This window comes from Streptopelia decaocto (genome assembly GCF_964273445.1).
Source record: "Streptopelia decaocto genome assembly, chromosome: 17".
Lineage (NCBI taxonomy): Eukaryota > Metazoa > Chordata > Aves > Columbiformes > Columbidae > Streptopelia > Streptopelia decaocto.
The window spans coordinates 8,390,763-8,405,672 of record NC_138672.1 but is presented as its reverse complement, the minus strand read 5'-3'; the positions used below and the strand labels follow the sequence as shown (position 1 = coordinate 8,405,672).

Genomic DNA, 14,910 nt, shown 5'->3' with positions numbered 1-14,910 from the left:
ATTGTTGTATCCCTCCCTAAGAAAGAGGAAAGGATCAGGTTTGCTTTCTGCCTGTGGCAAACACGGACTTGGGGCCTTCACGGGAACAAGTGAAAATGGAAGTTTGTGCTCCAGATTTTGGAAGAGAAGGGACTCGGCCATGTGAGTAGTGGGTTGCTTTACCTCTGGCCCCAACTCCCTGCAGGGTTTGGAACCACATACTGGTGCCATAAAAGACTCTTGTGACACCACTGAGGAAAGAAAATTTGAATTAAAACCCCCTGCGAAGCTACACCCAGTTGCACACTGACAGACGTCCCCTCTACTGTCTGTCACAAAACCCTCAGGCGGTTGGCTACTGATTTCTATGAAATGCATTTGCTGCACAACAGGTATCACCTTCTGCATTTGTTCTGCTGTAGTTTCTGCAGCTCAGCAGGGCACAGGGACAAGGCAAGATGGAAATGCAGTTGAGACTTTATTTTCAAGTGCAGATGAAGGCCAACAGTGAGAAAACAGAAGATGTTTCTTGTGGGAGATCTGACAGATTGTTCTTCTGGCAAAACCAGCTGGACCCAAGATAGAACAGGTCTGGTGAGCGCGGTCACAGGAACATTTGGCATCAACTCCTGTGCACTGTCCCTCAGCTCCAGCCGCTGGAAGCTGCAGAAAGCCGGGCTCAGCGCAGCCCACGCTGCCTGGAGCGTGCTGGGGATGCAGACATCATCGCCACATCACCAGGCCTTTTCCTCAGGTGGACTTCTGCTGATGTTTCTGCTGTCCAGGCAGTTTCGCCAGTGTGCCTGCCTCTGTTGTTCCAAATTAAAAGCAATAAAACAGAACAGGGTGGCAGCTCAAACAGGTGACGTACATGAAGGAGGCGTGTAGTGCTGCTCTGATGCTTTAAGAGCACAGGTCCTATAACAATACTGAAGTCAGAATGGATTGGGGGCGTCTTCAAGTGATGAAAAAGAAAGAAAATAGTAACTTGAAGATGTGTCTTCTAGACGAATCTATCAAACCAGAAAAAAATATTTTACTGCCTCTCCATCCCAGAACCAACACAGCTATTTACTACATTGTGAGAAAAGGCACTAACTGGATTAAGTGCACCTTTCAGTAAGTTTGCAAATGACACCACGTTGGGTGGGAGTGTTGATCTGCTGGAAGGTAGGAAGGCTTTTAGAGGGATCTTAAGTGGCTGGATTGATGAGCTGAGGCCAATTGTCTGAGGTTCAACAAGGCCAAGTGCCGAGTCCTGCACTTGGGTCAGAACAACCCCATGAAAGCTCCAGCCTCAGGGAAGAGCAGCTGGAAAGTTCCTGATGGAAAAGGACCTGGGAGTGTTGGTGACAGCGGTTGGACATGAGCCAGCCGGTGGTCAAAAAGGCCACCAGCATCTTGGCTTGTGTCAGCACCAGTGTGGCCAGCAGGACCAGAGGACCAGGGCAGTGACCGTCCCCTGGACTGAGCACTGGGGAGGCCGAACCTCGAATCCTGAGGTCAGTTTTGGGCCCCTCATGATGAGAAAGCCCTTGAGGTGCTGGAGTGAGTTGAGAGAAGGGAACGGAGCTGGGGAAGGGGCTGGAGCACAAGTGTGACGGGAGCGGCTGAGGGACCTGGGGGTTCAGCTGGAGAACATGAGGCTGAGGGGAGACCTTCTGATCTCTGAACTGCCTGAAAGGAATCTCTTCTCCTAAATGACAAGTGACAGGACGAGAGGAAACACGCTTTGCAAGGGACTGAATGTCGCTTGTTGCCTGACCTTAATATCAGGGAGAAAATCTTGTCACGGCAAAGACAGAGAAGCCAGAATCGCTCAATTACAAGCAAGACTTTAATGAATTGGGACTGTCTTTAAAAGGTGTTTTTTCTTAGCTCCACAGCAGTTCCAGAGTCTGGGAGATGTTGGCAACCACCGGCAGATGCTGATAGACCGTGTTCCAGTAGGTCACGTACTGGGATCTCAGGTTCTGCTTCACAGAGTTCTTGTTTAGGTCGCTGTTGATTTCCAGGTAATAACCACCATCAGTGGTGTAGGCCGGCCAGTTAACAGGCACCTCTGAGTACCCAGTGTTGGGATCCCTGGGGAAACACAAGAAACAGTTAGGCGGTTTTATCAGGGCAGCTTGTGGATGCAGTAAGGTTTGTGGTGTTCAGCAGGGACCCCATCTACTCCATCTGCTCAACTGAGGCTTTAAGAGAGTGCAAAGACAGAGGACATCCCGCTTTTGGGAACTGCTCCAAGCAGGTAATAGGCAAAGCAGCAGGGTGAAGCACTGCAGCGAGCCCCAAATATGGAACTGAAATCACTCACCCTGTCCTGGCAAAATTAGTCCAGTAAGCAATCATGGCTCTTGAGAGAGTCCTGTACTTGGGCCAGTAGCCCAGGGGAGTGGAAAAGGGTTTCCCAAACACGTACTGCAGGTCATCCATATGGTCTGCCCCTACCCACCCTGGGTAGACAGGCATTCGGGATGGCTGGGAGAACAAGTAGCTGTATGTCTTGCCAGTCCTGGGGAAATAAAATAGACTTGATAAATGGTTGAAAGTGGAGAACAGAGAAAGGAGTGCAGGTTCATAAACATGCTCCAAATACCATCAGAACGAGAGCTTCAGGCCTGGAAGGAGCTCCCTTGCATCTAAGAGGTGTTCTCAGTAGAAAACCTCCTTCTATCTGGTAATTTTTCTCTCTCATTTCTGATTCTCACACTAATCCTCATTATCATCCAACTGCCTTGTCTTGTGGCATCAAACACTGCTAGGATGAAGTCTGAAGTTTTAAGGAGCAAAACCTTGTTTTAATGGGAATTTAAAACAAATACCTAGCATGACTGCCCGGTAAAATTAGAGAAATAGTGTATGTGTGAGCCACTTGTAAGTGTGTACTGGGTACCAAAACAGCTTCCTCCTTCCAGTTCAGACCCATTAACGTGCTGCTCAGCCCCCTCTGCTGGAAACAGAGTGTTTTGGACCCCAGGCAGGCTTTGGGTTCCAACCAAGGCTCAGCAGCTCACCGGGCATGCTGCACGTGCATATTCAGTGTCCACTGTGTGGGAACCAGGAAGATGTAATCAGTAGCCAAAGCCACCACTGTCTTCTTCATGACCTCCTGGTCTGGGTTGTCGCCCCACGTTTGTGTGTAGAGATTGTACGTCTCAGTGGCTCCACGCTCACCCCTGTCCGCAGTGAGTCCTCTGACCAAATTATAGACCTCATCCCTGAAAAGACAGGTAGTATCAAGTGATTAAAGACTGGCACCTTCCAGTGGGGCAGGACTCATGGAAATGGATCCCAGCCCCCAGTGATGGTCACATCCAACCCTGAGATTGGCAATGACCTGGTGGAATAAAAACCCGGGATGTGAGACCAGGTTTCACATGGTGGGCATGTGCTTCCCAGGCTTCTCAGCAGAACAGCTGGGGCCGAATTGGTCACAAGCTCCTTTTGTCCCCAAAGAGGAGCCTTACGGGGCAAGTGCCCAGCACAACCGGCATGTACCTGCTCTGGGCAGAAAGCATCAGGGCTGCCAAGCCTATCGCTGGTGCTGAGATCAGGAGCACATTCAAGGCCGATGGGGAGGTTTCCCCGCCAGCTGGTCCTTTCTCTTGAAGGCCATGGACTTGGCAGCATATGCCCAAGGCAGCCTGGCTTGGCGTGACATCTTGTTTTGGAGGTTGTGCCCTGTCCACTCAGCTCTGAGTGGTCAGAATTTGGGGCACATTAAAGATAAGTTTCCTCCTGTTAAGGGTTTTAGGACCGTTCCTCACTTACGCAGTGATTCTCACAAGTGGACGGTTGACAGCAGGCATGTCAATGCCAGCAAAGAAGTGTCCATCCATGTTGTTGACCCCAACAAGGTAGTCGATATCAGCAGCATTGGCAAAGAGGTTCTCTGGCATGTCTGGGAGGAAGTCTCCATCAATGACGGGAGTGAGGGCGAGTGTGTGAACTATGGGAACTGCAGCAAGAGACAAAACCTGAGTGCATTAGGAGCTGAGCAAAGAGAGAAGCGTGACCTGGCATATCCCAAGGCTCAAGAAACTGTAGAGAGCAGGGGCTGAGTGGGTGTGGGACCACAGGACAGCCCCGGGGACTCACCGGGCAGGTTAACCAGCTGTAGGGTGTAGGCTGATGTCAGGGCATGGGGGTCAGAGACACGCAGGCAGTTGGCCAAGGCAGTGGTGTTGTCCGTGCGGCAGCCCACCTTCTCTCCAATCTGCAGGAGGGGACAGAGAGAAACCTCCCAGCATTACCTTCCAAAGCCAGGCTTTGCTCCTGGCTTCGCTGGGGCAGAATTTTGTTTTAATCTTAAAGCCACATGTATCCACAGGGCTCCTGTCAAATCCCTTGCTAGTTATGCTGTTCTTTAAGGAACCACGTCTTGGTTTTCCCATTCCCTTAGGCAAGACTTGCACGTTACCTTTTTAGCCCAGGACAGAGGGTCCTTCTGGATGGCCCAGCTGCACAGGGCGACACCGCTCTGGCTGATGGCTCTCTTGAACAATCCTGCGTTCTTCGGGCTCAGCGTCTGTGGTGCACAACAAAAACAAAGGGGTTTCAGGTGCTAACTCCTAAACAGACCAGCGCCTGCCAGACCGGGCCAATCTCCTCACAGCTTGTGCATCTGACCCGCGGAAGCTGCCGGCTCTCGTGCTGTGAACAGCATCAGCAGTTCAAATTAAAAGGCCATACAGTGAAGAGCAGAGTAGGTGGACACGGCAAGTAAATGCTGTTTCACCAGAGGTCCAAAAGTGGGGACACGAGCCTTCTGCAGAGGAACCAATAAAGACAACACACCTGCAGGGAGACACTGACAGCACCGGCTGATTCCCCAAAGATGGTGATGTTATCTGGGTCACCCCCAAAGGCCCGGATATTCCTCTTCACCCAGGCAATAGCCATGTGCTGGTCCTTCAGCCCGTAGTTCCCTGAGCAACAGAGAGCAACCGCCATTGAGCAAGGGCACAGCAAAGCCGACACACCGGGGACACGGGACAGGCTCCCCCGAATGGGCAGCAGCTCCAGTACCTGGCAGGTTTGCGTCTCCAGTGCTCAGGAAGCCAAGGGGCCCCACACGATAGTTAAAATTCACCACGATCACGTTGCCCCGCACAGCGATCTCCTCACCATCATAGAGGTAGTTATCGAGAAAGTTGGCTCCCTGACCCCCTCCAAAAAGGAAGGCACCGCCGTAGATCCAGATCATCACCGGCAGGTTGGTAGAGACTGGGAGAAGAGGAAGAAGAGCAGTGTGAGCCACAGCACAGCTGGAAAGTGCTGCCCTTCCATCCCTGTACCCACTAGACACTTCACAATAACCTATGGCCAAGAAAAGCCATGCTCTGTACAATGGCTGAAATTCCCAACAGGCTGCAGCTGCCGGACACTGTTTGACGTGGCTCCCACCCTTCCCTCTGCAAATCAGGGCTCCTGCAGTTGCCCAATATGGGGACACAGTTCTGAGAGAGAGTCCAGAGCAATTTGGCTATAAAAAACAAATGAGAATCTCCTCCCTAGGTCTCTGCCAAGCACATACCCTGTTTCCTGCCTTGAGGGATCCAGATGTTCAGGTAGAGACAGTCCTCACTCCCTCGGACATCAGTTTGTGCAAGTGTTGACTGCAGGCAGCGCTTTTGGTATTCTTTTGCCTTCAGTGTTCCTGAGAGGAGAGACAGCAGGTACTAGTTAGAGGCGTCAATTCTGTTGTTTGATTGAAACCTCTCTGTCCATCCATCTGGTCCTCTGTGGGTCCAGTGCAGAGGCAGTAAAGCCTCCCCAGCCACTGGGATTGGTCTAGAGGGAATGACAAAGTGGGACCCTTTTCCATGTGAACTAGCTTGGGACACCCGAGGCTGGTGAGGGGAGATGCAGGTATCATGTTTTGGTTTTGTTACTTAATGTGGTTGCTTGAGTGGCTTGGGGACACTTAGACATGGACTGCCATACCCGCTGTGAGATTAAGAGCTTTTTCTTGGTGCTGCTTAGGAGATCAAAGCAGGCAACAACATCTTTGGCTTGTCAAGAAAGGACTAAAGAGAAAGAGAGATTAAAAGAAAACCCAAACCCAAAGGTGTCCAAAAGCTGGATCTTACCCTGCCAGCCAGGATGAGGTTGAGGGTCTTCCAGACGCATTGGAGGGGCAGCAAAGGGAATCCCTCTGAAGATGTCGATGTAGTCACCAAAGAGTCCCAGTTTTTTACTTTCGCCTTCCACAAAACCACCCTCGGTGTACACAACACCCAGCTGCATGTGATACCATTGAGAAGAGAAAATCCATTGCACAGTCCTTCATGCCTCTGGCTTCCCACGTTGCCCACCTGCACATTTTGCCCTGGCCAGTCCCCCAGATGGACGGATTTGCAGCCCCCTTCTCCAGCCACCTCCTTGGACCCTTGTGCAAAGCCCACAGCTTTTGTACTTACGGTTGCAGCCCACGCCACCCCGAGGTAGGAGCACAAGGCAAAGCAGAGGATCTCCCAGCGAGCCATGGTGAGTGCACACCGGAGAGGCCGCCCTCACCTGCAGCCCTATGTGTTTATATAGCCTGGAGTGCAGCTCTGCATCAAAGCCACGACCTTGATTTGGCTCTAAGGTAAACTGGGCAGCCTCTACACACTTGGCTTTTGGGGGGCTGAGGCCAAACCATGGCTGAGGTTACTGGCATTGCTGTGTGAGAGCCCTGCAGGTGTTGCTTTTGTGGGCTGGAGGTCAAACGTAAGGAAATATCTCAGTCTGACAAAACTCCAGACAACAGAAGAAGTGCTAAAGCCTTGAGAAGCCTCATACAAGTACAGAAGGCTGAAACAATATTAAACCATGCATTATATATGCTTTCTGACTGTGACAAACACGGACTTGGGGCCTTCATGGGAACAAATGAAAATGGAAGTTTGTGCTCCAGATTTTGGAACAGAAAGGACTCAGCCATGTAAGCAGTGGGTTGCTTTACCTCTAGCCCCACCTCCCTATGGGGTGTGGAATCACGTACCGGTACCATAAAAGACCCCTGTGATACCACTGAAGAAATAAAATTTAAATTAAAACCCCCTGCAAAGCTACACCCAGTTGCACACTGACAGACGTCCCCTCTACTGTCTGACAGAAAACCCTCAGGCAGCTGGCCTCTGATTTCTATGAAATGCATTTGCTGCACAACAGGTTTCACCCTCTGCATTTGCTCTGCTGTAGTTTCTGCAGCTCAGTAGGGCACAGGGACAAGGCAAGATGGAAATGCAGTTGACACTTTTTATTTCAAGTGCAGATGAAGGCCAACAGTGAGAAAACAGAAGATGTTTCTTGTGGGAGATCTGACAGATTGTTCTTCTGGCAAAACCAACTGGACCCAAGATAGAACAGGTCCGGTGAGCGCGGTCACAGGAACATTTGGCATCAACTCCTGCGCACTGTCCCTCAGCTCCAGCCGCTGGAAGCTGCAGAAAGCCGGGCTCAGCGCAGCCCACGCTGCCTGGAGCGTGCTGGGGATGCAGACATCATCGCCACATCACCAGGTCCTTTCCTCAGCTGGACTTCTGCTGATGTTTCTGCTGTCCAGGCAGTTTCGCAAGCGTTCCTCCCTCCGGTGTACCAAATCAGGAGCGATAAAACAGAACAGGGCAGCAGCTTATACAGGTGAAGGTTTCCATCCCATCTCCACCCCATGAAACCAGCCTCACCCCACCCCTGCGCTCCCCTTTCCTGGGTGTCCCCACACGCAGCAGCCGGGGTGTTGGGGGCGGATCTTGCACAGCTGAGCCCGCTCCCCATACAGAGTCCTGGTCAGGGCTGGTGACACGTCTGTATTTGTACGTGTGCATGTTGGTGTTACAGCCGCAGGATGGGCCGTGGGTCTGTTCATTTCGTGGGAACTCCAGGACAGGGCTGAATCAGAACCTCCTGCCTCAAACACCCAGGAGCCATGAGCCAGCCTCCCAAAAGTGCTGAGCCTGGCTTAGAGAGTGTGATTTTAACTAAAAGAACTACCTATCACTGTTTTCAGCCTGTAGGGTGCAGCAGTACCACATTTTCAGTTTAAAAACTGTAATCCCCTTGGCTCTGCCACTGGAGCTCTAAGAACACACCTGATTATTGTTACACTTGAGAGGGATCCCCCAAACCTGTGAGAACAGGTGAGAGCACTACAGAGGGAAACACTTTAAAAGCAGACAGCCCTGGCATTACTTGCATATGGTGTATGTGGCATTAATTCCTTGGGTGAGTTTGAGGGCAGGTTGTCTGGCTGGTGCTGTGGTTGCATCTTTTGTGTTCCCTAGGGAAGAGCAGGAGGCACTGTGGGTACATGCACCCAAACCCTGGGAGCCCTCAGAGAGGGACAAGGAGCTTTTGTGAGCTGGAAGTTGTTGGTGGGGTGAATACTGAAATATTCACAAAGCATATACAAGCCCATAACAAGGTAAGTCAGTACTGCTTAGTTGTATTTTAGTGTCATTGATCTCTGTGCTGGTTGGCAAGGTTAATCAGATGGAGTGTAAAAGCGATGTGAGACCAAATCAGCTTCAGTTTATGCATCTGTAATACCTGTATACACAGCTCCTGAGCTCCTTTTCTTTCTGTGCTTGGTTTTTGTGTTGCATTTAATCTAGTGGAAAGCTGTGTGTCTGTCTCACAGATGTCAGAGGAGCCACTGGGCTGAGAGATTCCACCAGTGTGCCATGGGCTCTGACGGGAGCGTCTGGACTGAATACCATGGGGGAAATATTACACCACCTAGCTAAGGTCTGGCTCAAGTTTCTTCTTTGCTTTCTATTCTATAGACTGTGTGCTGTTAGTTGTTAAGCTGATACCATATTCCACCTCAGGAGTGGTTACAGCAGGGAAAAAAGTTTATGGAAAAGGGCTGTAATATATAAATCTCATACAGTGGTCCAAAATGTCAGAAGTTAAATCATTATTTCTACCTGCCCTCTGCCATGCCTTGGATACCGGATGGCTTACAGAACTTTTTTTCAGGGAGAGTGATGTTCAAAGTGCCTGATAATGGGCTTCCAAATTATTGAAGATCTTGGTTATGGAGAGCAAAAAGTCCTTCTGGAAATAGTTTGCTTGGTGGAACTTTGTTCCAGTGTAAACCAGGATGGACTATTCAGCTTTCAGCTATACCAGTAAAAATCCGTATCAGCCATGTTCAATGCCCAGATAGCAGAAGGCAGAATATGCTTCATTTCCTTCCATGTTGTGTTCCTTTTATTGTTACTAATGTTTCACAGTGTAAAGAATCCAAATTACAACCCTATTTCTCACATTATTATTGCCCCGCTCCAAAAACCACATCTTTGCCAGGCCTTTCACCCTTGGCTCGTGCAACTTCACCAGCTTTTATCTCCCTCCTTTGAGCCACAGTTTTTCCCCGCTCATCTTTGTAATCTGACATTGTGATTTGTTCACTTGTGCGCTTGTTTTTCTGCTGGAAGAAGATTTGCTGAATCATTGGGGAGGAGGCAAGAGCTCTAGAGGCAGCTGGTGGCCAGTGATAAAACCACGGCCACATCCAGTCGTCAGGGTTTGCAGATGACAGCCCTTCGGTTGGAGGCCTGAGTCACATTCCCTTCCGAGCTAAGATTGCTGGAGACTTTGGGATTGAGGAAGTGGGGCTGAGGAGGTGGTGCCCCAGAAATATAAATTATTGATCCTGTCAACCACAAGGTTTGTGTTGTCCTACAGAATTTATGATGATGCTGTGAGAGCACTTGCAGACAAGGGGCTGAATCCTGCGGACTGTTGCATGCTCTGCCTGCTTCAATGGGAACACATAGGAAAATAGGGATTTGGCTTGAAATAGGTCATGTTACATAGTGGCTGCTTCCAGACATGCAGTAGTAAGGTGCAGTGTGAAGAAAGATGTGTCAGGGCTCCAAGGCATTTGTGTGCATGTTTATTTGGAGAGGACACACCAAATTCCACTGGTGCAACTTATGCAGCTGTTTTCGTCACAGTGGGTCTGGGTTTTGCCCACTGCCTAATGATCAATATAAGAGCTGGGAACTAAAATGCTTTTGCAGATGGGAAACCTGGGACATAGAGAGGGATAGTGACTGGCTTAGATCAGCTGAGAATGGCAAAGCCAGGAATACGATCCTTCTTTGAATTTTGAGACTCATTTAGTATTTTCCATGACACTAAGAAAAGGCAGCTTTGGTTTCTGGACTCTTTTCCAGGTGCTGTCACATCTGGGTGTCCTTTGGGTCTGACTGATTCACAGTCAAGCTACTACAGGCTGGATCTAAATAAGGAGCTGAGGCAGAGATGTCTGACTGACACACTGGTTCACCATGTCCACGCTCCCAGGATGGGGCCCTTTCAAGAACAGGAATGTTCCATCATCTCTGGCTTCCCCTTCCCCAACTGAGACAAGAGATAACTTCTACTTCATAAAGAGAAGAAACCAGCGGACTTGACCACTGCCAAAAATCCCACCAGAGGCCCTAATATAGAAGGGTCTGGGATATAAGATAAAGCCTCATTGCTTTAAAATTATTCAAAAGGAAGGCAGAATCAATGGGGTAGGGTTTTCTAACTCATTTTTCATGAGGAAGCCTTGATCCTCAGAGTTGTGTTGGCCAGTGCTGAATGTGGCTGTTGTACTCACAACTTGCTTAGGAGTCCCTGATGCACAGAGGAATTAAACGGCTTAAAGGTTGTTAGTGGCCTGGAGAAGAGCAGATTACAGGCTGGAGCAGAAACAGCTGTGAGAAATTTGGCCAGAGAATAGTGCAGAGACCACATGACTCATCTCATGTAACTTTAGATGCCTGCAGATACCAGGCTCCCCAGGGAGAGAAGGAGGTGTGTTGAAGGCATGAGTTCTGTCCTGGTTTAGATATGTGCTTTAGGAGGAGGTAAATCCCTCCCTAGATATGTTACTTGCCAGAAAGGGAACCGTTGAGTGACTAGCTCACGTAGGAGACATCCTGCCCTTCATCGGTGCTGCAGGTTTCCTGCCTCATATCCCATGGAGGGCTTGGGACAGCACTTGCACCCAGACAGCCAAGTGTGATCCCATCCTCCCAGTACAGGGTCAGGGCTTGCAATGGGGCCAGTTCTCTGTGAAATCCCCTGATATGGGCAGGACCCAAGTCACCACCTTGAACCCAGCCAAAGAGCCAAAGGTGAGCCAGATGCAGAATGACAGCTGTCTGTATGGTCTAGCGCTAGTATGTTGAAGCTGCTGATCTGATGCTGGTTCTACCTTGCACAGCACATCCTCAGCAGGGAAAATGAGCAGAGGATGTGTCAGGAGGGAATCTTTCTACCCTCCTTGTCGCGGCTGAGGTACACACACACACACACACACAGGGAGCTTGCACACATGTCAGAGTCTCTCTGCTATGACCTTCAGCTGCATTGATATGGTTATTGCTGCCCTGGCAATCAGCATGGAGGGGTATTTGCTGGCCACACTTTTGCAGCTCAGATGGGAACGGTCAGGGTTTTCCTCCTCTATTCACTTAGGTTTTCTTACTATTTTTCAGAAACGGTAGAGGGAAAACAAAGCAATTTGCTGTACACCAAAACTTGGTGACTAGATTTATTTTGAAATGCAAGGTTCCCTTCCCAAACCTGTAGAAGGCAGCAGGGGGGAGCGCTGCTGCTCTGGGCACTGAACAGGAGCAGCTTGCTCAGTAAGCACCTGAATTGTTTGCTGTAAATCTGACTCTCCGTGCTGGGCAATGCCCCTAAGAAAACCTACCCCGTGCATTCCCTTGGGCCCCTATGTTCACTTTTGCAACTCACACTGCACTTACCAGGGTTGTTTGCATGGATGGGAGCTCCCTGCTGATGGCTGGGTGGCAGGAGCGAAGGGCTGACAGCCCTTTCCTGCCAATCTGTCTGTTGTTCAGATGAAGTGGTTGGAAAGTGCCCGCTCTCCAGTTCCCTCTTTGGCTCAGGCACTCCGATAAGGCCTGGGCTGTCCTATCTTGCCCTGGGAGCTGTTCCTCCTCCCTAACAGGCCCTGTTCGCCGGCTGACAGTTAGCAGCCGGCAGTGCTTGATAAACTTATCAGACCAAAGCTGAGGCCAGTGCAAGCTCAGCTCCTCCCCAGCCTCAGATTTCCCCATTCTTGGGGACTCCTCGCTCCCTTTCTTGCCGCCTGGTACGGTGAACACAGATCACCCTGGGGCCAGCAGGTCAGAGCAGCCTAAGGACCAGATTGAAAAACGCTTGTGTTGACACAGCACCTTTAAAATGTGGGTGTCGAGTGGGTTGTTTGTAGCATCGGTATCCAGCCCTGTCTCTCCCCTTGGAATATTATTCACCAGTGGAAATGCTGCTCATTTTTATCCTCTCTGTGTTTCTGCTCACCCTGTTTCTCCACTCATTTAATTGTTTTAATGTGGAGTTCTCGCTGGATGATTTTTTTCTAAACCAGTTACAGAATTGGGTTGCTTTGGCGAATTAATTTCTATCACCTTTATTAGTATTGCAATAGCACTTAGGCGTTCCAGCTGAGATCAAGGCTCCATTGTGTGAGGTGCTGTATATAGAAGATAAAGAGGAGCAGTCCCATTCCTGCCTATCTTACTGTTGAAATAAACAAGTGAAATGAAGGGGAGAGGGGGGATTATTATCCTCCTCTCACAGATGGGGTGAAGCTTTCTGTGAGCTTCATAGTGTGCTGAACAACTTCAGAAATCCAGCACTCATGTCTTGCTTGAGGTTGTGCAGGAAACATGCGGCAGATCTCAAGTCTCAGGTCTAGGCTGCAGCCTTAAGATCAGCGTGTGTCCATGGTGAATGTTAGTTGAAGATGATAGGTCAGGAATTATGCAAGGGGGCTAGGACTAACCTGGTGCTGTGTCCCCATAACCTACAACTGCGTGGCCCTGAGGGGAATGACCTGCTGTGAGGACAAGGGACTCTGCTCTTATCTTTTTTTGCACTGAAAATGCTTTCTTGTGAAGTCTTGGGTGGAAAGCAACTGGACTTAGCATGTATTTTTTTTCCAATCCAACCTGTACCCAACTGCAGCCTAATTCTTCCCTGTCCTTCCTCTCAGTTCCTCTTAGGTCTTCCCTAACCATTGTCAACACAACATGAAAACTTCAGGTTTTTGCCTTCTCTAGGATTCCACTCCATGGAGGTTAATACAACCTGAATATAAGCTCTAGCTGGGATCACACCTTGCTTCCTGTAGGTGTCCTGTGGCTCTGTCTTCTTTAGGAAGAGAAAGATGCATCCCGTGTTCAAACTTAAATCCACCCTTGATCATAGTGTTTCTGGGCTGCTGCCCTCAGCGCCTGCAGGCTGTCTGGAAGGCACCTCTCTCCTCCTGACAGATGCCCAGGGTTGTTGCTTTGCATGTCCCTCATTTGCTAAACAAAACAGCCCAAAGACCAGGATTTTTTTCCTCTGGCAGTAAAGGGAAGAAGGCGTAAAGAGGACTGGGGAACTACAGGATACAGGGCGGGCTCAGACCAAGGTAAAAACAATCAGCTCTTTCTTCAGCCACAAAGATTAGTTGAGATTTTGCCTTTTGTTATCTGTTTCCTTGATTGACTGACCAGAATATTTTTTTTTCAAGGGGAAATGGTGGCAAAGGGGTTGTTCTCAGAGCACTCCTGTTCTCAGAGCAGAGGTTTTCCTCTAGGCTGCTGACATCCATGTACCCAAAGGAAGGAGGGGGCTTGAGGAGAAAGGAGGCAGGTGGTGGTACCTGGGTATCTAGAGAAAGAAACTGTAGTGCCTTTGTGGAAAACTCTGCAAGTTAATTCTCTCTCCTCTTCCTCCCTTCTTGGGTCACCTCCTGACTCTGGCTGTACCATCTCACAGTGTCCCTGCCAGCTGGCGTCCATCCATAGCCCATGGTTCAGCAGATAGGATCCCAGCACCTGGGGGAGTGAGTCAGATGGGGGCCCTGGGCTGTTTTGGCCACAGATGTGTGTGTTGGAGCGCAGCTCTGCAGCAGCATGCTGCCTAATGCCATCCCAGTGTATTTCTCTGCTTGCTGCCCATATATCTAAACCCGTCCTTGCATCTCCTGGGATGCGCTCACCAGGCTCCTCACAAATAAAATGGTAAGGCTGACACTGTCTCATCTGGTATAACTGCTCTGCACTAAGCACAGTAATGGTGAAAGCAGCTGCCTGCCCTAGAGTCCAGGGGAAATAAAAGCCAGGGTGCTTTGTTAGGAGGGAGAAGCCAGCTGTAGAAGCACAGCTTTAGGACAGAAGACCCCAGCTGCCTGTTGAAGGTTATACCTCCCACATGCCATGGAAATCAAAGATAGGAATGGAAATCTAATGGATACAGTAGCCCTTGTTCAGCAGGCTCAGAAGAACCAGCTGATTTGTTTTTACGAGTGGTTTTCCAGGCAGTCCTGCTGATCAGCCTGTGCCAGCACTTCCCTCCAGAACTCCCCCAAAGCGGGGAGCTCCAGAGGAGCCAGACACACCTGCTGTCCCCAGGACACAGCGGGGAAGCCTGTGCTGGTGTGTCCGCGTGTTTTGGGGCTGGAGGGTATTAGCTCCTGGGCAGTTCAGATGCTGGCATGCTCTTTAAATATTTCTATTTGCAGATTTGTGGAGGACAAGGGGAATAACAAACACAGTTTGCATTTTTGGCAGCAGCTTTGGTAAGCTGATATGACCTTACCTTGAGTAAGACTTGTGCATGTGTGAGAGTGTTCACACATGCGTATGTGTGCCTGGTGTCATGGTCACAACAGGTTAAACATCTCCACTGGAATCCTTGCCCTGACCAGGCTCTGGCATGACTCAGAGTTTTATTTATTATTTCATGTCTAAGTTTAGGAGCCCTGTCCTGTGTGTGAATTTCCATTTGAACTGTATGGGGCAATGCTGTACTCTCTCCCTCCTCCTTTTCCCCTCTATCCCCACTGCCTGTATCTCCAGAACCACGTATGAGCCTTTCTTGAAACGGATGTTTTTAACATGAAATAAACTACGTTAGCCC

General features: G+C 49.7%; 1 protein-coding gene across 1 annotated transcript; it reads right to left on the bottom strand.

Moving 5' to 3' along the window:
• Positions 1 to 1,832: 1,832 nt before the first annotated feature.
• On the bottom strand, positions 1,833 to 6,473 carry LOC309447403 (bile salt-activated lipase-like). Its single transcript, XM_082067957.1, has 11 exons — positions 6,405 to 6,473; positions 6,075 to 6,225; positions 5,519 to 5,641; positions 5,011 to 5,208; positions 4,780 to 4,910; positions 4,403 to 4,510; positions 4,081 to 4,198; positions 3,754 to 3,940; positions 2,997 to 3,200; positions 2,297 to 2,494; positions 1,833 to 2,064 (listed from the first exon to the last, which is right to left on the bottom strand). The coding sequence occupies exons 1-11, from the start codon at positions 6,468 to 6,470 to the stop codon at positions 1,854 to 1,856; spliced, it is 1,695 nt and encodes a 564-aa protein (XP_081924083.1). The 5' UTR covers positions 6,471 to 6,473; the 3' UTR covers positions 1,833 to 1,853.
• Positions 6,474 to 14,910: the final 8,437 nt, after the last annotated feature.